The sequence below is a fragment of the Dermacentor variabilis genome, chromosome 6 (genome assembly GCF_050947875.1).
Source record: "Dermacentor variabilis isolate Ectoservices chromosome 6, ASM5094787v1, whole genome shotgun sequence".
Lineage (NCBI taxonomy): Eukaryota > Metazoa > Arthropoda > Arachnida > Ixodida > Ixodidae > Dermacentor > Dermacentor variabilis.
In genome coordinates, this window is record NC_134573.1 from 92,463,810 (window position 1) to 92,486,468 (window position 22,659).

The 22,659-nt window shown below is 44.1% G+C and overlaps 1 protein-coding gene across 1 annotated transcript in view; it reads left to right on the forward strand.

Annotated features, from left to right (window-relative positions):
• Nucleotides 1–22,659, forward strand: part of LOC142584928 (glutamate receptor ionotropic, kainate 2-like) — a 246,588-nt gene that overhangs the window by 151,660 nt on the left and 72,269 nt on the right. The window contains exon 4 of the mRNA XM_075695279.1: nt 7,071–7,249. Coding sequence (XP_075551394.1) covers nt 7,071–7,249 — 179 coding nt within the window. The remainder of the gene's footprint in view (nt 1–7,070; nt 7,250–22,659) is intronic.

Consider the following 22,659-nt stretch of genomic DNA (forward strand, 5'->3'; position numbering starts at 1 on the left):
CGGCTCTCTAACACGTTTTTGCGCACAGACTTCTTATTTATAACTTTTCCATTCACAACCGCAGTTGTGGCGTGCCTGTGCTCCAATTTGTTTGATTTAAAGTCAAAATGAATAGCAAAAGGCTTCTGAAGTTCCAGTGGACAAACTTAGCTAATTCTAGAGTCGCGGCGCTGAGGTATAATGCCTGAAACATTACCTTCGACCTAAAATTAGGCCTAGCGAACCGGTTGAGTTCGTGGTAATCGGCACGCTTCCTATAGGCTCAAGCGTAAAAAAATCCGACAAAAAGGAAAGAATTGTAGAGTTCAGTTATGGTCACGGTGCTATTAACTACAGTGTTTTTCTTCCTATTATGTGCATGTGCCGCTCAAGGGGTGGCGAGTGGCATTACATTACAGTATGTACATTACATTACAGTACTTTACTTCAATATGACCGCGAATGGCTTAGTGTCTAGTGGCGCCGTGTTAAGGTTCAGCTGACCTTTCCATGCGCGAGGTATAAACACCAGGGTAGAAAGTGAATATTACTCTTGATTATATAAAATGTCCTCTAGCTGACGTGTTTCGGAGTCGGACAATATGAGACATGTGGCACCCGGGGTTGTAGCATTTTGCCTTTCTATTCTTGCGTGTGTGTTATTTTGCTTTCGCCACGTCGCTCTCATCCAAGTAAATTTGACTATAGCATTCGATAAAGTCAGGCATATTTTCCTTTTTTTTGAAACTGCCTAATCATGGCAATATAGGCAGTATCCTGCTTACCAGAATGCACATGGGCTATTCGCTGGTGGAATAACTCGAAATGTAAATGTTCGATTTATATTCACGCAGGTGCGATACAAATGTGCACAGTTTCGCCTTAGTTTTCTCTGTCTATCTATAAGCGTTGTGCCTCAGTGTCATTTCGCAAGACTTGGTGACGGGCTTTAATTATGGCACTCTATTAGTCATCGTCCTCGATCGTGCAGTAGGCGTTGCGTTTTTATGCTCAGGAAAAAAAAAAGTGTCGTAGAAGTGATATTTCTAACGCAATATTTTTGTTTTATCCATTGGCGTTCCTTTTAATTATGATAAGTCCCGAATACTCTCCCTGGGTTGGTCTATAGCAGCTTCCTCGTATTCTACTGGAATATTGGTGCTCTACGTTCTCTCGATCGATTTCGTAAGAGTAGCTCACATTGGTGTGATTGTTCCACGAAACTTGGGTGTGCAGCTGAGGCCACTGGTCCCAGAGAACTTTTTCTCTTCGCAAGAGCAACAGACTGCAGTTCTTATTTAGCTGCCACACTAATGTATGTGCTTCATGTCCTTCATTGCGCATGCAAAAACATTCAACTATTCCACAGGCATCTTCGCCTGCATGCTTTGGGAGTTCGGGTAGGAGCCGACGCGGCAGGATATTTGGTTTGCTTTTTCACCTGAGTGGGCTGCCGTGGAACTTTCACGTTTGTTTATAAGGCACTATAGTCGGATACAACTTTAGAAAAAAGGGGAGGCCCCGCCCAGATGACCGAAGCGCGACAGCCCATTGCCTCCGCGACTAAAATAGTCCCGCTCAAAACATCGTGCTCCTGAAACCCTTAATTCTCGGTATAAATAAAGACTTTTGCATTTTGGTGATTGGTTTATTACAGCTCTCATGTGCTACGGCACATGCCAGATAGCGGCAGAAAAATAACCCCGTGCCTTCTACAACGCTGCCCGTCGTCTGCTCTTCACCTTCATTGCAAGTGACAAAAGTAGAAAGAGCACCTTTGCAACGCTTTTCCGCTTGTTCACTTGCACACGGCGTATCTACTATTCGTTTCTCAAGCTTAAAATGAATTAGTTGCTATTGAAAAAGTACTTATATAAAACAATGAATTTATCGCAACCATTACAAACCTTGGGCGAGAATACGGTATACAGGCAGGAAGGTGCAGAAATGCTTCATTTATCGTTTTAAATAAATATTCTTGGTTTTAAATAGCATAAAATTTATATTTCTTGGTTTTGTGTTTTCACAATTTCACACCACGCATTCTACAGCTTGCGCGTGCCGTGAGAACTGGTGGATAGCAATCAATCGACGGTGCTACACAACGCTAGAACACCGTCGCTAGACGCTCGTCTATCTCACTGCTGACAATAGAAAGGTTTAGCTTGTTCGGTATTCCGGTAAAACGCAGGCGGACGGGGCGGGGTGTTGGGGCAGCAACACGATTATGCCAGTGCTGAAAATTTACTCCAGCAGCGAAGAAGAATACGCTCGGTTAAAGCAACATTAACTCTTTCTGTCTGTTCGAGCACTGCGTCACCAGGTGGCTGCACCATGCAGACCGCTCGACCGCTCACGTTTACGCCTCCGCCTGCGTTTTACCGGAATACCGAAAAAGCTAAATATCTCTATTATAGTTCACGCTAAGTTAACGGCGACAAATATTTGCGTTGAAGGCTTCTTCTGCAAATAGTTTCTGTTGCGCGCACTTTTCTGATTTCTCCTGAGAATGGTTTTGCTCCATCGCGTCACCCCGTCCGACGAAAAACGCAGCGACACAGTATACGAACACACCCGCCGCTACCGTAGGCACCAGCCTTTGGAAAACTTTCTCGCCGTAACTTCACTCGGAAGCGAAATAAAACAACACGGAACAAGCACGCAGCATGTGTGTTCGCAGCGGTCGCCACGGGATCCTGTTTACAGGCAAAGCGTAGCGCAGCGCCAGCGATGCTCGCTGCAATGTTCCTTCGCCGGATCACGGCTCAGAATAAATGTACGCGGCACAAATGGCGCATCGCAAGCTCGCAGTAATATTTCCGGCATGATAGACCTTCACAAACAGTTCTGGAATCCACTCTGACGAGAGGCTGAAGCACACAGCTGACGCGACCTCGCCCAGTTCGAAGCGCGGGCGGCCATCTTCTCCGTCGGCGGGGTCACCGGCCGTCTGGCTCGTGACGTTGGTCCAGAGCGCGCGCCCATTGGTGGATGCTCGTTTGCCTCCGCCTCGGAGGAGTAAACGCCCCCTTTTTTCTAAAGTTGTATCCGACTATAGTCTTGTGCTCGATATGCTTTCGTGATGCTACGCATCCACTTTCACGCGTGGTTGTTCAGTGTCACAGCTCATTTTTTTGCCCCCCTTCCCGTGTTGTATCCTACATCGTTTAAAATTCTTCTTCCTAGGGGTTTCAAAAAACTTTTGGAGCAGTTTCTTTTTTTCAAACCTGGTTTTCAGACATTTACCCAGCTCTAGTCACAAGGTATTGATTAGAGAAGTAAAACGTGTGTTTTTCTATACCAGTATATTGCACTATATTTGGAAATTGCGAATTTTATGATGTGTTGATTCGCGCTAGAAAAACTTGTGTGTTTGGGGGTAAGAACATTCTTCTTTAAACTTGATGCCTCCATACTTCTTGAGAGGACGTGGCTGCATATAAACTAATTGGTTGTTCTATGACACACAAATTCTGGAATATATAAAATTCGAGAAAATATTGAACATTGCTTCGTTCAGTCTGATTTATTTTGGCAATTCTTATTGGGAAGTTCTACATCGAAGATTGGAAAAGGACCGGAAATTAAGTTTACTCTTATCAGGTAATTTGATGCGACGAAAGACAGTACCATGCCTTATGATCTCATTTTCTTTCAATATAATCACTGAAAATAACAATGTAGATAAAAATGCTCAGCCACCACAAGCAACGAGGAATATCTTCCAGGAATAAATAATTCTAATACACAGTACATATGAGCGCTTTTGATTGGTTTACGTCTTCTACTTGTGGTGACATTTGCGTGATCACTGATATATGATTTGTTAAGTGTAAGTGCTTCCCTTCTGCTTCGCTGTAATAAAGGAAAAAAAAATTCCCCTGTGGAGTTGCGTTAAGGCACTGGATTTGTGATCGAGAGACCTGACATTCGAATACCGGTACTGACACGGCCGCTGTATCCAAACACGATTTGGAATAAGTTCCGAAAGTTTTTCTATTAAAATATTCATTTTATTTTCTATCACTAATTGTTTCTATGTATTTTGGCGAATCCCGTCCGAAACGCATTATGTATATCAAGAAAATTCATCAACCACGGAAAATAAATTTTGGTATGTGCAAATTACGAACAAGTTCAAACAGTGCACAAACATGCACATCGTGTACTCACCAGAAACAAGGTGAACAATGCCGTTTCAAAACACATTAGGCCGTCAGAAAAAAAAAAGCACCAGGGACTCCACAAATTTCTGATTACTCTAATGCGAACGAATATTAACAAGTAATCAGACATACTTAAAAAACTTAATTCGAAGCTGTTTCCAGTGGCTCCTGCCAACATATTTAATGATACATATACGTATAATAAAAGAATTACTGATTGAAATTATTAAAGATATACACGGCGAAATTTCTTACCAAAGGTGAGCACATATGCAATCTACAGGTTTCTTGTTACGCAGGACGTTGTGCGTCTATCGGTGCTTAAGTCGTTATCGTAATTTTGGTTACTCCAAGCTTTCGTGTCACTTCGAACCGAGGACGCGCAGTGCGTCTTCGTTCGTTTCTTGTCGGGTGCAGCCACCTTCTGTATACATTTCTTTTTTTCCCAATACAGCGTGTGCTTTCTGCTGGCTGTATGAAGCATATTCGAGCCGCTTCGCGTATCCTCGCCAAAAACGTTTAACTTTGACATTGATCAAATGCTCGAGCTCGCCCATCAGTGGTTACCTTCTCTTCCTGCAACCGCACTGCGCAAATGTTTATTCCTCCTCAATTTCCCGCCCCTTCTTGTAACACACACACGTACGCACGCACACATATCTATATATATTGCATGCTCATCTCACGGCGGCATCGAGAATTCTTGCGGGAATTTTCTTCGTCCACACCGTCTTTCCTTCTTTTGCCACCGATTCTCTAGTATACTGGCCTCGGTCTTGTCTTGTTCGCTCTACCTTTTCTTTTCTTCTTTTTCTTCCCACGGTATTCATCGGTTTCCACTTGGCTCCGGCTTGGTTATTGATCTCCCCGTTGCGCCGCATATGAGTCGAGCAGCCGGGCTGGAAATCCCTCTCCTCGTCGGACAGGCGGCCGACTGAGAATACCGGCCCTTATGACAGGAGAAGTACTTTTGGCCGGAGCTCTGACGTGGGATGAGCCGGAACACGCTTTAGGCCCGCTCCCACTGCGCTGCAGATGCGCGGTATTGCTGTTCTGTCACGAACAACTTCATTTCGAAAGCTATACGTAGCAGCGTTTGATCTGTTCCTGTATTCATCAAGCCGTTGCGAAACTAACCGTCGTGGTAGTGAAACCCCAAGTCAGTGTCCTTTATTCTTTAGTTGTTTGTGCTTCACTTCTGAACATATCTGATATTGTCAACCATGTTGCAGTATTTCAGTTTGTGTGGTTTACCAAACTGCTCTGGCAAAGTGATTTCTTTTCACTGATATCGCTGGAATCGTTAGTGGAGTTGAGAAACTTTAATTACAGGAGAAGTTCTGTTACATAGGAAACCGCATTGCGTTATGAAGAAAACCTGGTGGGCAGTCTACGGAGCATTACATAAGTTGTTTGATTGTCTAAAAAAAGATTGTCAGCTGTTTGATTGTCCAAAAATCTAAACTGCAGAATCCCTGTGTGGGTTTATTTATTTATCTTTTCCCCTGACGTCGGGTTGTAATTAATCGTTATATACCTAAGAGCTCTACTTTTCTAGTATGTCTAAAAGAGATACAGGTGGTGCAGTAAGTGACAAAATTAGGTCAGTTGTCAGTTATAGTGCGCGATTGTTAGTGAAAATGCATTATACAAATCGGTTGCGCCATGATCGTCAAAACGTTACAAACTTTGTTTTGCGTTCCTTTAGACGAACAGCTTCCCTGTTGTGTGCCATATACACAATTATTCGTCTGTGTCTAATCACGCTTCAAAGAAGTCATCAATGTAGAAACCAGAACAAATTGCGTGATGCCTGAATCACCTTATATAACCACTGCACTCAAAGTGGCTTTTTAGCTCAATGATGGCGTTTGCCACTCAGCTTGTAAGTGTAATACGTAAATAAATACTGATATGGGAAGCAGGCAGCTAGCACATCTCCCATATGCAATGATTGTGTTTGCTTGCTGTTAGAACCTGAAGAGACGTTATAAGCATGCTGTCGACATAATGCGCCTTTTAACGTGAAACTGCCGTTTGGGGTGCTATAAAAAGCAGGAGCCACGTTTGATTGCCGCAGATGTAATAGAATTATGGTTGCAGGCAGATTGCGCAGAGCCTGTATCCTATGAATTGTATTTATGTCCTACGTAGTAAAAGCCAACTGTCCGTAGCCAAAGTGCGCCTCCATTTTCCGGGCATGTTTATGCGCTGGGGATATATCATTATCCCTGTTAAACAACCCTTTAGCCAAGGGAACGTAGTGCTAACTTAAGTACCTATTTCAGGAAAGTTTATATATAGTACGTTAGCTATTTCAGCAATTCACCTAATTTTTGTAAGAACATGCGCTGCTTTTATTCTAAACACTGCGGTATGTGCACCTATAACATTGCCTGTGGTTCTTTTATCGTTCCTTGTGCTTGCCATATCGTTTTTGCCTGCCACATTGCAGGAGAGCGAACTGTAAACATCTTAATCGTGAACTTCCCTGTTCTTACACACACACACACACACACACACACACACGCACACACATACACACACACACACACACACACACACACACACACACACATATATATATATATTGTGCATCTTTATACAAGATACGTAGTATCTTGATATGGGTCAGTCTAGCTTACTGTTATTAAAATCTGCGAAGAAAATTACATATATGCGATATATGATTGTTCTCTTGTATTTGACCTTTTACGGAAGCCATCGACTTGTCTAAAAATATTCCATTTTTATAGATAGAGCACTAGGAGAACGAAAAAGAAAAGATAAATAAAGAAGTCGTCAACAGTTGCGCAGTGGCTTCATTGACATAGGTAAAGCCGTACGTGTGCTTCCAAGTAGACTAATGCGTTTCAGTTTTGCTTTGCTTTTATCACATTTCAACGTCGCGCATATTCATCGCAGCGCTTCTCCGGCTTCGAGAGCTGCTGCGTCTGTCGTCAAAGGGAGACATCACGTTTCAGCTGCGCCAGTGCTCGCCGGGTGAGGAGCTGCGCAAGGTGTTCCGCGAAGTGGGACGGCGTGGCGAATCGAACATCCTGTTGGACGCCCCCACGCACCGCATTAAGGAGTACCTGAAGCAGGTAAGGTTACACCTCGGGGGCTGCACATCGTGTGTTCCCCTTTCTGTACGTATTTGTAGCGCTGCTTTTCTACCATGAAGTTTTATTTATTTATTTATTTATTTATTTATTTATTTATTTATTTATTTATTTATTTATTTATCATACCCTCAAGGTACTTGCAGAGGGGAGGGGCAGAGTAAATACAGAGGCAAATCACAAAATAAGGAAAAAAAAGGCAAACAACATGGCAAAAAAAAACATCGTATACAAAATAATAAGAATGGAAAATAGAAACTTGTAAGCGTGGCAAAAATACATGGCGTAACAAAAATATAAATGAAAGAACTCAGCATATAATAATACAAGCCATAAGTTAACATTGTGGCATAAAAGCAGTTATTATACAGAACAAGCAAACGCAACATTAATTTATAACATGAAACTTTGAAGTGTGCTTTTAAAGTTATTGGTGTCAGTTATGCTTGTAAGTAATGCGGGTAAGTTATTCCAATCTTTGCTCGTTTGGGGAAGAAATGAATATGAAAAGCCGACGGTGTTGCAGTGCGGTATGTTTACCTTTTGGCGGTGGTAAATGCGAGATGAAATGTATGGTGGCGGTTCAACAAAGATAGAACGTAAATATGTGTTGTGGTAGTAGATTTTATGGAAAAGACATATGCGAGATAGTTTTCTACGGGTTGATACCAGTGGGAGGTGTAGGAGAGCTTTCATGTTAGTGACACTCGCAGTTCTTTGGTAGTTGGTGAGAATGAAACGGGCTGATCGATTCTGTATTGCCTCTAGAGACTGTATGAGGGTGTCATGACCAGGGTCCCATACTGATGATGCGTACTATATTTGTGGACGAATGTAAGTTGTGTACAATAAGAGTTTTAGCGATGATGGTGCTAGAGAAAATTTCCGACGGAAGTATCCCAGTGTACGAGTGGCCTTACATGTTATGTGATTAATATGAGTTTTCCAGTATAGATTGCTGGCAATGTGAACCCCCAAGTACCAATATGACGTTACACATTCTAGTGGGAGGTTATTTAGCGTATAAGTGGGGCATATCACGTTAGTACGAGAAATCCTCATAATCTTACACTTTCTAATGTTTAATTCCATGCGCCACGTACGACACCACACATTTATGTTATTGAGATCCTCCCGGATAAGTAGATTGTCTGAAGAATTAGTTATCTTACGATACAAGACGCAGTCATCCGCAAATAGACAAATGTTCGAGGAAACGTGAGTGGGAAAGTCATTAACATAAATTAGGAATAATAAAGGACCGAGCACAGACCCTTGCGGGACGCCGGAGTCAACTGGAGCTAAAGGTGAGTTAGCATCATCAGTGGTTACAAATTGAACACGTGATGTCAGAAACGCGCGAATCCAATTAATTATGGAATTGTCTATGTTTAGAACATTTAATTTATGAAGAAGCAATGCATGGGTCACTTTGTCGAACGCTTTGGAAAAGTCGAGAAATATACAGTCTGTTAAAAAACCAGAATCTAAATTGGCATGTAGGTCAGTAGTGAACAGGATGAGCTGAGTGTCACAGGAGAAGTTCTTACGGAAACCATGCTGCATAACTGTGAAGAAGTTAACTAGATGCGTGTATATTATATGCTCCATAACTTTGCATGGTACAGATGTAAGTGAAGTAGGTCTATAGTTCTGTGGATCATGAGTTGGTCCAGTTTTGGGACATCTATATTCGCTGAAGGGATACACCAGAGCCCCGATAGGAAATTTTCATGAAGTGCTTCTACACAGGATATTTCTCTGTACACGTTATTTAGGGATGTTGGCACATTTAGGCGGCGTTAGCTACTCATATTCGTGTAATGTCATTACATGCTAAAAATAAGAAAATGAGTCATCACTGAACAAGGGTAAGGTCACAAGAATAAAACTTCACATCATCATCATCATCAGCAGCAGCAGCAGCCTGGTTACGCCCACTGCAGAGCAGAGGCCTCTCCCATACTTCTCCAACTACCCCGGTCATGTAATAATTGTGGCCATGTTGTCCCTGCAAACTTCTTAATCTCATCCGCCCACCTAACTTTCTGCCGCCCTCCGCTACGCTTCCCATCCCTTGGAATTCATCCCGTAACTCTTAATGACCATTGGTTATCATCCCTCCTCATTACGGGTCCTGCCCATGCCCATTTCTTTTTCTTGATTTCGACTTATATATCATTAACTCGCGTTTGTTCCCTCACCCAATCAGCTCTTTTCTTATCCCTTAACGTTACACCTATCATTCTTCTTTCCATAGCTCGTTGCGTCGTCCTCAATTTAAGTACAACTCTTTTCGTCACATCACATCAAAATCACATCAAAAATGTTCAAGACAGCAGCCAATGGAGCTGACGCGAAAGAAAGTGAAACATCACGTTACCTCACACACGCACACACACACACACACACACACACACACACACACACACACACACACACACACACACACACACACACACACACACACACACATACACATATATATATATATATATATATATATATATATATATATATATATATATATATATATATATATATATATATATATATATACATGAGAAGCGAACCGAGGCGCCCGGTTTTATTAATCATTGCGTTGTCGATCATTTCTATAAATAAATTAGCATGGTCAAGTAATGCCATCTCTGGCGGCCTTGGTGTCGTTATTAGATAGCTTCTTATGGTACGATTAATTAAAATCGGGCTCCTTGTTTCTCTTACTTTTCGTTCATTGCAATACAAGGGTCTCGAATCCGGCAACGTTGATGCCTTCAGGTAGCACGTGTCGGTTTATTGACCAGTTGCCGTCAACCAAATAGAACACGTACTGGTGACGCCTGCGGCAGGAACGATGTTCCACAACCACCGCCTATGTTCGCGATTGGTGGCACTGGCTAACACTCCCAGGGTTAGTTCTAGCAGTGACACATAATTACCTCAGAAAGTAGATGGGAAGATGGCGCCGAGGTAGCTCAGCTGGTAAGAACATCGCACGCGTAATGCGAAGACCTGCGTCCGTATGCCACCTGCGGGCTATTGTCATCGTTTTTTTCATCCACTTTCATTTCCATAAATTTATGATTTCTCTCAGTCAAATATTAATTTCCCCTGTGTTGTCATTGATGTCTGTGTTTGTTGGCTTCCTGTGATAAGTGCTACTTTGCTTTTAAAAGAGAATAAGTGATAAGGAAAGAAAAAAGGTTAAGCAGGATATGCGTGGTAGGCTACTGGGCAATATACGACGGGAAAAATCTGAAAAAAAAAGAATACGGGAAGAAAGCGAGAGATCCAGTCGGCATCACGCGCCACGCACGCTTAAGATCCAGAGTTCTCCTTCACATTCTGTCCTTCGAAGAACGCACGTTTCAGGCGTAGCTGCGTGCTACCGAGTGGTGTTATTGGTGCGATATTCGCGCCGACTCTCATCTATTGACCCTTGTCAGTGGATGTAGCCAATTGTGCCTTCCTGGTTTTACTGCTAATGAAAACACATTGCGAGGTTTATTTCATAACCTCAGTCGCAGGTAACTGCATTAGTTCGTCCAGTTTAGTTTTCTAAACGTTCTTTCTGTGGTTTAGTCCGCACACACAAAAAGAGAAACTCACCGCGTCCCTTACCTTATCCGCTAAGACGACTTGAAGGCGAAAGCCCAAGTGCCTATGCATTCAAGGCGGACACATGACGTACACATTCCCCTTAATTCCCGCAGTCTACTTCGCTTAGTCATCCCTCTTCACTTGCTTGCGCATCTTCCTAATTTTGCGTTGTCATCGCCCTAATTCACATACTCATCCTCTTAATTCCCTTAGTCATCAGCCTTAATTCTCTTAGTGTACTTCGCTTAGTCATCCCTCCTAATTCCAAACGTCGAGAGTTCGACTACCACCCAAGCTGGTGGGTTCGAGTAGTTCACGAAACTGTATTTTAATTAAATGTGTTTTACTTAACCTAGCCTTCATTATCAGCAAAGGTAGTGAGTTCGACTCCCACCGAAGATCGTGTGTTCGAGTGCCTTAATAACGTCCACCTTAATTAACTTAGATTTTACGAACTTCACCCTAATTACCCCAAGGTCGTTGGTTCGAGTGCCTTAATCACCTCTATCTTGATTAACTTCATCATCATTAACTTTGGGTTAACTACCACCAAAGACTCGCACCAAAGGTGGAATGTGCGTAGCCTTCTTGTACCGTTCGTGTCGTCGATGCGTTTTCGCTCAATGACTTTGAAGGCCGATTGACTGGTGAAACATATAGGGATTCGGCCTAATAAAATTCATTGCAAGCAGTGGCACGGCTGCCACGGGCGACGGCGTTCGAAGCGCGTTGCTCGCGCATTTACTATGCCGTTCCCGGACAACAGACCCCGACTGGTGGCGCCACGGCGGATGACAGCGTTTTTGATGCACGCGGCAGGCCGCACCTTTGTTTTTTATCCAGCAGCCATGGCAGTGGTACGCGCTGTATCCTACATTTAAGTTTACGCTCTATGACTCCCTGAATTGTGTTTCGTCATCACAACAGCTGCCAGTTCTGCAACTTGACACTTTTCGTTTTAAGCACCCACTGGTTGCCGGTGTTTATGATACACCGCTTAAAGGGATACCGCCAGGACTTAATCACTTCAAGAAAACGCCGTAAGTTGTAGAAAGGCCCTCATGGCTGTTAAATACCAAGGGAAAAACAAAAAGGAGGAAGCATGACTCCTCTCTTTTATACTGCGCCACTCAAAGGAAAACTGTCTGCGAGCTCCGGCCCCTCCTCTTTTTTTTCGCTCTCTCTCTCTCTTTCTCTTTTATTGCGAGCGCCAGTCGAGTTAATTGCTGTTTTGAGCAGTTCCGCCCACGGTTTTTGCTTTGCATTCTGCGACGCGTGGCAGCTGGCGGTTTGTTAACGACCAATATGGGCGGAGTGTAAGCGCGATCGTAAAAAAAAAAAAGAAAAAAAAACAGTCTCGCGGCCTCCTCCATCGCACCATAGGCGACGGTCGCGACTTGGTACGATGCACTTCAATAAAGCAACGCCTCCCGCGAGACCGATGTGTCCTCGCGAATGAGCAAAGCGCGCGGGCTGTGCTGGCTGCCGCTTTCGTCGCGCAATTCTCTGCCACTCCAGGCATGCCGAGAATGCATCGCACTGCAAACGACATCGGGCGACATAATTGCACTTCGGGCGACAGGGAGGCTTCGCCGAAACTGTCGATGGCACCCGCAGTGCTCTCTGGCGCGTGCTGCTTGTGTTCCCACAGCGAGGCACGTGTTTGCACTGAGCGCTCGCTGCGGAGGCGGGGGAGGGGGGGGGGGGGGGGTGGCGCCATGTATCCGCGATTACGCGGCAAAAGTTGCGAATGTAGCTCTAGGTCTAGAAAAAGCAATACGGGATTCTCCTCCCTAGCCAGCGAGTATCACTAAGCGAGAAAGTCATCTATTCTGCTTCTTATCGAATGAAGCAATCCAGCTCGCTTTGAAAAGTACATAAGTAATACCAGCCCAAAAGCAAGGACACGCACAGGGAAAGTACTCCAGAACTTTCCTCAATCGCCAGAAAGGGTCGCTGGCTCTTATATGACGCGCGGAATGTTTAGCGGCAGTATACCCTTGCACGGATTCCGATGAGTTTCTGATGCACCTCTATAAGCGCGTTCATTACTGTTCCTGCTGACGTGGCTTGAAACTTGAGTAACGGAAATTTCTTGCATGAAATGCAATCTTCCTTACCGTACCGGTGCTTACACACACACACACACACACACACACACACACACACACACACACACACACACACACACACACACACACACACACACACATATATATATATATATATATATATATATATATATATATATATATATATATATATATATATATATATATATATATATCTCTCAAGGAAAAGTTCTGTAGGTCCGGTGCATAGATAGTTGAAGAAACGAAGGAGCACACTTACGAAAATTCCATTTTTAATGTTGTAACGTTTCGGCCGTGGCACGGCCGAAACGTTACAACATTAAAAATGGAATTTTCTTAAGTGTGCTCCTTCGTTTCTTCAACTATATATATATATATATATATATATATATATATATATATATATATATATATATATATATATATATATATATATATGCACGCTACAGCGTGGCTCAAGTTACGGTTATTTTATTCGCTCATTTAAGCCCACGTCACACAGCGTGGCCAAGCATGTTCCCAGACCACGCCGAACACGCAGAAAGAAGTAGAACTTCGACATTAATTTCCTTGACATTTCCCCCAAAATCTCAATAACACTGAAAAAAGTGAAAAAACAAAAGGCGACACAGATGCACCAAAAGAACAACGCACTAGTGATGTCACGACAGAGGCGTAGGCATACTGTAAAGTGTTTTGTTTTACAGCCTGTATGTTAGAATGCCTTATAAAACGCTCTCTTAAATGCGCTTTGTCTTTGGTAGCTTTTTAAATTGTATAGCTGGTCACCATAGCGAAAGCACTCATGCTTATTCCTTAAGATAATCAAGGAAGATTATGAAGGGCATGTTTTTAGGTTGTGCCTTGGTCAGGTATGAATACTAATCTGCGCGTGTGTGTTGCGGTGGACGGCCACTTCCTCTCAAGTAAGAGAAAAAAAAACTATGGGATTCGGCGCCAGCTAGCAGGGCGTGGCACTTGAGCCAACAGCGTATCACGGCTTAACACAGGTTTTCGAGGGTGGAGCAAAAGAAGAGAACAAAAAATTCGATGTTTTTGGAGGCCTGGCGCTGCGCTGGGTGGACGAAGCTAGGCTGTCGGGCTGTGGGCTCGAGCTTCTATATTTCAGCGGAACCAGAACAACCATCCAGGAGCTAGTACTGAGACGATCCGGTATCTGTACTACCTTTTGGCCTGTGGTCTTCGGTGTCCAGGAACAATGGGGCTGAGGAAATAATTGTGATCAGTCATAACTACTAGTTACTATCGGTGCAGCTGAAGGGCGTCGGTCGCCTGAGGAAAAGTCGCTGCGGGGCTCTTCAGGGCTCTATCTGCTCCTCTAAAGCGTCGCAGGACTGGTGGACGAAATCCTTCCTGCCTTCCGTCTCATGCTAAACCTAACGATTGAGGCTACAAATAACAATTAGTTATCATTTACTACATTTCGTGAAGTGGAGCGGAACTTGTAACATTTTTCTCCTGTATGCCTTTTGTTGCCATGCCGTTATATACGGGTTGGTGATTGCTAGTGGTGATTGTGATGACAACATCTTGCTCGGGCCGCAACGCGAATTCTCTCGCAAATTATTTTTTTGCTTCTGATTGAGTCCGTTAAGTAAATAATCAGTCAGAGGCATAGGAGAAAAGTTGTCATTTTTCCGTGGGCAGCGGGCCCGACCAGCTTTCCAAACCCCATATATATATATATATATATATATATATATATATATATATATATATATATATATATATATATATATATATATATATATATATATATATATTCTTGGACTTGAAGAAACTTCATGTGATCTAGTAGAATTGTTCATTGAAGTGACGGCCTTACGTATGAATTTACAAGGCTTCATAGTAGGATTCACCAAGAATCTGGCGGCTCTCAGTGGTGTATTGTTCCTGCGTGTAAGTGTCGTAACCTTCATTGTCACTAATACTGCTTCGCCTTTCCGGCGAAACTGCTGACTCCTTGTGTCTTCTTTTTCTTTTTCTGTGCGAGTATAAGCGCTCTTGTACATGACTGTTGTTGATGCTGCTTTCGAGTGAATCCGGCTAGGCCTCATTTCGGTTACAGGGTGAAATATACAGGGTGTCCCAATTATCATGCACCAAGACTGAAAAAAGAGCAGTTGCGTTACTCCAATAAAACATAGCGTAGATTGTTTCCAGTAGAGTGGAGTAGCCGCCAGTAATTATTTCGTTCCTGAAATTTAATTCGATAATTGCAATTAATTATTTAATTCGAGAAGTGCTGTCCTAATTATGACAGTGTCAGTGAGGCATTTGTAAGCACCCCCAGGCACCCCCAAATGAAATCTAGCTGCTGTGTTTTCAGCGACGTATTATTTGGGTGTAATTTATTCCGACTGGCAAACTAACCTCACAAAATATTCAAAAAATACCACGTGTCTGCGCTCCCACCCACATCGTAAAGCAGCGCCCTCAAATAAACCGATTGGAGCAACTGCATTGCCTCTCGCGAACCCGTAGAGACAACGCATCAACTCGATAATGCTGCAAATCCGTCTACCACCAGGGTTACCACGAGCGGAAGGAACACTTCTGTGCCGCCTGTGAGTCGGCGTGGCATTCAGGAACTCCTATTCATTCCGCATTGGAATGGCCGATAGCCCTACTTGCGACACCTGCGGCTGCGAGGAGACGATTGAGCACCTCCTTTGTGGTTGTCCCCGTTACAAAGTGCCAAGAAAAGTGCTCGTGATCGCGCTCGAAAAACTGGACAATCGCCCCTTTACGAAGAAAAAAGCTCTAGGACACTGGTCCAGACGGGCTTCGGCACTCAAGGCCTTAAGGGCTTTGCTGAAGTTTTTAAAAGGACACGAAAGGTTAATATTAAGTGAACGTGGACTGTTGAAGTACCATCCCAGAAACCTCAAAACGCTTGTTTCGAGCGAAGAAGAGACTTATTTTAAGAAAAAATGCGTTCTGAAGCGTCCGCGTACATCTAGCGCAGTTCAAATCACGCCCTCCTATCGAGGAGTATTGACGTCATGGTCTCATAGTGACGTTGTGCCGTCGGTGAGTAAAACGGCGAGCCCGCAGACGGCGCTACGGCTTTTCTGCACAAAATGCAAACGCGCGGCCAGAAACAGAGCCAAGACAGAGCCGACAGCAGCGCGAAAGCGGAACTATGGTGGCTAGCGGAAGGAAAAGCGCGCGACGATAAGCTGGTTCTTCATTTTACGAGGCCAACTTCGATGCTCGTTGCAATGGATGACCCTGACAACGACACATTAGCTCGCCATGCTGGGCTCGAGTTCAGCGATTTAAGCCCTGATGAACGTGACCTGCTGTTGAGGGCTCGCGCTGCCAGCGTCGTTGCGTACTACTACGATGACGGCCTGCTTTGAAAGGCGCTTCACGCGACTTCAGTAATTCGGCGTTGAACTCGTAATCCTCTGGACGAAAGTGCAGCGAGCACACTACGTGATTTTTCGGCTCTTTGCCAGCGCAGTGTCGCAGAGGTACCGCACTTAACCACTTCGAACGGAGAGGTTCACTCGTTGGCACACAGTGATAAGTAACCTTGGATTCGCCGCTGAAACTGCCCTTGGCCATGTTCCGCGGACCGTTCGCGCATCCCACGACATCACATGGACGTGACAGTCTCGCTGCTTGTTCCAAATGCAAGTTTCGCGAACCAGCAGGACCACCGCAGCACGACGCGATAAGGAAACTGAAACTGCAAAGCGCGCCCGGCGCAAAGTCGAGCGCGCAGAGTCGAGCAAAAACGAAACCTTTCGATCACCCATACTACTCAATGGCAACGTCAAGATGTTATTTTTTTTAGAATCGAAGTAGACAAGTAGCATTTTATTCCGTCTTATAATCTAATGAAATGATCCTTTTAATACGAGTAGTTCAGTACTAGTGACATAAATTATGATGAGGAGTGTTTTCGTCATCTGGCTAGTACCGGAATGTCGCTGGGGGGTCTCAAATCGTGTCGTGCATTTACCTCAATTTCTCGGTTATCAAAACTCTGTTCGCGATTATATTGACGCCTTAGACGTTCTAGAGCATTGCTTTATCACTTTAACTTGACTTTCTGGTAACCTTTAATGTCCCTTTAAGGACATGCGAATTGTGAGGCCGTCTTTGCTTGTTGCAGCGCGTAGTATCACGTTACTGTGGGAATTTTCTGGTTTCCTTATTTCCTCTTCTTCTTCTTTCTCCTTTTATTTCCCTTTCCCCTTTCCCCAGCACAGGGTAGCCAGCCGGTACTTACACTGGCTAACCTCCCTGTCTTTCCTCCAATTTGTCTCTGCCCCTATCTTGATAATGGTACGGAAGGAGCACCAACAGGAGGTTTTGAGGCTTTGTAGCTATTCCTTCCTGTCTACGTCACACTCATTATCCGTCTTTCAAGGCCACCTGATTACTTTGATAACAAAAGCCCCTTGATGACACGACCGAAGCGCCGTTCTGACCACGCAGGAAATGCGAAAAAGAAATGTAATAGGCATAGCATGTTTCAAAATCCCCGCTTTGCTTGAACCGCATCGACAGAGCGCGCGCGCAGCTATATTTCGAGCCAGAGACTTGCTTCGGACCAAAGCCAAAATAAAGTGACGGTTTTAGAGAGAGAGAGAGCTAATGATAAAGGAAAGGTAGGGACGTTAACCAGGACTGAGCCCGGTTGGCTACCCTATACTAGGGAAAGGGAAAAGGGGACGGAAAGTTTAAAAAAGAAAAGAAAGTCTACTGGGTATATCGTTCGGTCACTCAGTCCAGATCACAGACGCTGATTCAATCCAGTAGCCTTCAAGTATCGCAGCAGAGCTTTTGTGGCCTTTTGTAGCTGCGATATGCGAGGCCATAGATCTTCTTCAAGGTGAACGGTGTTCTGTCTAGCTGATTGAGAGCTGTGCAGAGGTCATGTCTTTCGTTTTCAAAAGATGGGCAGTAGCACAGTAGATGTTCTATAGCTTCCTCGGCACCGCAGTCATTACAGTTGGCGCTATCAGTCATCCCAATCAAAAACGTATATGCATTGGTGAATGCGACGCCCAAGCGTAAGTGGCACAGCATTGTTTCCTCATTTCGCAGAAGCCCTGGTAACAGCCGCAGTTGCATAGAGGGGTCGAGGGAATGCAATCGTTCTTGGGTGAATTCAGGTGTGTGCCACTTCTCTAATGTCATACGGTGTGCTACCTTGCTTAGGTGTTGGGCTGCGTCGGTCCGCGGTTTTAGTTTTCATGAGAGTGTATACGTGTTGCAAAAGCAGGTTCATGACATCAAATAAGAGGGAAACAAACTGACCGGGAAGTGACCAAGCTGTTGAGAACAGCTAAAGCCGATGCGTTCAAGAAAGTAAATGACCCCTTCTAAATGAGCCGAATTGGCAATCGGGACGCCTGCACAAATGTACATCAGATTTCAGTGTGCCCTTATTATCTATGAATTCGTGAGTGCCGTTGAGCACCAGCTGCTGCCTAGATAACGCGTTCGAATAGTTCTTCTTTTGCAGCTACGCGTTACTGGGCCCGCTTTATCACAACGGCAATGGCTTTCTTCATGAGCGACGCTCGAATTCTATGGCAGACATCCGTTATCCTTGTCTTGAGCTAATCTAACATCCTTGTCAATCATGTAAGCACAATCTTTCACACAACCCCAAAGAAAGAAATCGAGTGGAGAGAGGTCAGGTGACCTCTCCATCTTGGTGATACCACAGAAGTGGAAGACGTGACAGCGGGACTTCGCTGAGAAACTCATCCACCACTCTTTCAAGGATTTCGTCCACGTAACGCTGTCTAGTGAGTGTGCGATCGAAGAAGGTGGAATTGATTATAGCACCGGCGTAAATTCTTCACCCCACATTGAACGACCACTATACTGGTGCCGATTGCATTTACCCGATATGCATTGTAATCACTCCAATAGTCTGCATTACGCAAATTTATCAGTGCGTTTCTTAGAAAATTTGCTTCATCTGGTGCACATCTTGTGGCTCAAGTAGTGCGGTGACTCATCGGCTTTTGTGAGGACCCAATTCGAGAAACCTAGACAGTTATAGAGGGCCGTATCTTTCAAGTATTGGTCTTGGTAAGGTGGTACGGGTGAAAGGCCGTCGTTTAGAATCCTCCAAACCTCATGAATTGAAAATTGGTACCTGGACGGCCACGTCCCGCACACTAGCATGAGGGTTTCAGGCCATAAATGCTAGAAAATCGGTGAGTAGGCTAGGACTCAAAGATCGAGTCCTACGCCGCTGTTTCTTGAAGCTGCCGGTTTGTCTCAGGTTTTCATTAATTTCTAATGATAGTCGACGTGTTTGTTCTACCGCCACACTTTCATGACTGATATATATTTGCGAACATCATCTTGTTGGCGTTTGCAGTTACCAAGGCAACGATAATTTTTACTTTCTGCTCATTAGGACATGGTCACTGGGGCGAAACAAATCGCTCCTTAAGCATTTGCACTGATGTTGTCAATTCATTTTCGTGGTGATAGGTCTTGTAAAAAAAACTAAGAACCATCCGTGCACTTTATCTACGCTAAGACAACAGCTCTCACAGCTTATTTCCAACTAACACCAAGCACAACGTGTTATTTCGGCCGAGGCGCGGCAGATAAGGATTTACTCACGTTGCGATCACGTTGTTTTTGATCACGCGATTGGCTGCGCCAGTAGTGACGTCGTTGTTTCCCGTCGCAGCCGTGCGCTCGCGCAGCAGTTTTTGTCCGGTTCCGAAATGGGTAGGCCACGCGTCATACGTACTCCTGAGGAGCAGGCAGCTTTCGATCAGCAACGCCGCAAGCAGTACCCGGAACGAGCTCGTCTACGCCATCCCCGTGCTGCAGCCCGCGCACAAGAACAGGCTCGTGCAGCCGAGTGCAAGTAGCAACTGCGTACCGAGGATCCGGCAGCGTACCAAGCCGTCGTTTGATGAACTGTCGCGGTTAACCCAGTAATAATCTCCGAGGCCGCAGGTAGTACGGAGTGCTTGGGCGGGGATTTTTTTTATTTATTTCCGTCATTTTGTTCTGGCTAAATCGGAAGGAGCCTGTTCGAGAGCGCTGCTTTATGATGCGGGTGGGAGCGCAGTCACGTGGTATTCGCCATATTTCGCAGGGTTTATTTATCAGTAGGAAAAGATTAGTACATTGGTACGTCACCGAAAATCCCACATTTAGATGTCCCTTGGCGGTGCCTACAAATGCCTCATCGACACTTTGATCATTATGATAGTACGTCCCGAGTTAGATAAATTGTTACAATTGCCTAAATAAATCTTAGTAATGAAACAAATGCTGGCACCTACTACACTGTACTGGAAACAATATGGACTAGTTTTTATACGAGTAACGCATTCATTTCTTTAAAGTCTTGGTGAATGATAGTTAATTAGCACACCCTGTATGTATTTATCACCCCTTCATGCACGAGACGATGTTTCCATTCTTACTAAATGTTGTATATTATTAGAAGCGTTTATTTAATGTGTCGTTAGCTTTGCTTACTGGAAGGAGAATCGATACTGATACACGTATCATTCACGTGCATTTCACTGGCCATTGATAACGTACTCTGCGGAAGGGGTCACTAGAGCCTACAGGTTTTTTTTCTTTAGGATAAAAAAAAAGCACTGAAAGCATTTTGACTTTGAACATACAACAACACATTCGTTCTCTAGACGTAAGCTATCAATACCTTTAGGAATAATTGCTAATTGGCAATCTAATTCTCATAAATATATAATAAAGTTCGTCCTGTGTGTATACTTATGTATTGTGTATGTACATGGTGTTTACAGTGGAAATTTAAAACAATCCTGAAGTGAGAAAATAGGGACGCACTTAATTCTAATGCATTGGTTCTCCTATTGTCAGGATTTGCAGGAATAAAGCAAAATATTAATTGAAATCCGTGCACGTCCGCGCAACAATGATGCCTTGAGCTATGACCCACAATAAAATTTTAAGTGAAAAGGTCGAGGCAAGTCAAAGGAAACCTCAAATGATGTGGGTGACAAAACTCTGGCAATGACACGCTATGGGGGAGGGGGGGATATAAGCTTAGGCTTCGCCAAGGGGGGGGGGGGGGCTCAGCCCCGACAGGAATATTCCGGAGGGAGCTTGGTCCTCGGAGCCTCCCGTAGTCGGCACCTATGGTCAGAGGTAAGGTAGCTTTAAGGCAGGAGAATGAGTGAGGTATGCCTTATCTCAGGTACGTCGCTTTTTTTTTTTCCTGCCTCAAGAGTATAGATTGTGCAATAACTCTCGCGAAATATTTGACGTCATTAAGCGTGTAAGGTTGTTGATTCCACACCCGATAAGGGCGTTTATGTCTGAAAAACACCGATTTCAACAAGTGTCAGGGTGTTAGTTACAGGCACCAAAAACACTCTTATGGTTCTACTTTCAGGCGCATTGCCCAGAGGGTGGCCATAAGCATTGCGAAATCAATAGCTTGTATGTCATTTTCGCAAGGACGACCTTCTTGTCCTTTGGTGGCTTAGTGAAAACACTGAAAACACAATAAGCTTTATTGCGAACATTTCAAGAAAACTTTGCACTCTTTGAAGTTTATCGTGATCCAAAACAATGATAGTCATCTATTTTGGGTGCGTTTCCTTGCTTTAATGTTGCGCGCCAAGCACTAGAAGGTTACCAATGGCATGTGCATTATCAGCGTGCCACGGCATTTTTTAAAAGAAAGAAGCGAGGGCCGAGTTTGCAAGCACGGAAACGCAATGAAAACGCATGAGGATAACCATTTGGGCGCAAGATAAATGGAGTCCCATAGGGGGCAAATATTTTTAAAGCAAGCTCTTCCGGGCGCTGGCGTTTTACAAAGCTCTCAACTGAAGCATCGAATAATTCTTTCTTAAACAATATTGTGCCCGGTCAGCATTCTGTGCATGGGTGAAACTTGTTGGTGTTCGACACTTGTATGGCACGTGTTTTCTGCACTCCTTTGACTCCATGCAAATTGGTAAACTGAAGCAAACTTATGCGAAACCTGATAAAGTGGAGCTACCACCAGAAGGCGTTCGAAAACGTTCTGAACTTTATTAGTTCAGTCTAGGGAAGTGTGACCGTTCCCTCTCTTCAACGTTCCTCCTCTCCTTTTCCCAATGTTGGCGCACTTTTTAAACAATGACGCTCTGCCTGAACGGCCGCACTGGAAGTGTTTGCGCACCGCGCTTGTTTCTTCACATTTCACAGAGAGCGCTTGCTTTCTGACGCGCTCTTCGCTAAGCTAGTTAAGTAGCTTCCTTGAAACGATTTTTCACTGAGCCTATGAGAGTTAGGATATCGGAAAATATAAAGAGTGGCACAGACGGGCGGGCCGGCATTATGCGTGCTAATACAGGTTCTCTTTTCTGTGCCGTTCCCTTGTGAGTTTCGTGATTTCATTCATGTCGTTGAGAATGTGTGAAAGATATATTAGAGGTGAGAATTGAGCGAGGTTTGTTCTATGTATTACAGTGGAAGTACTTGTCAGTTGAATAAACTGGCATTTGTTGCTCGCCACATGCAAAAATTAGTGAACAAAACGGCAAGCACCCGTCTTTTGTTTTTGCCACTGCATGTACCATTATATATATATATATATATATATATATATATATATATATATATATATATATATAGAGAGAGAGAGAGAGAGAGAGAGAGAGAGAGAGAGACAGAGAGAGAGAGAGAGAA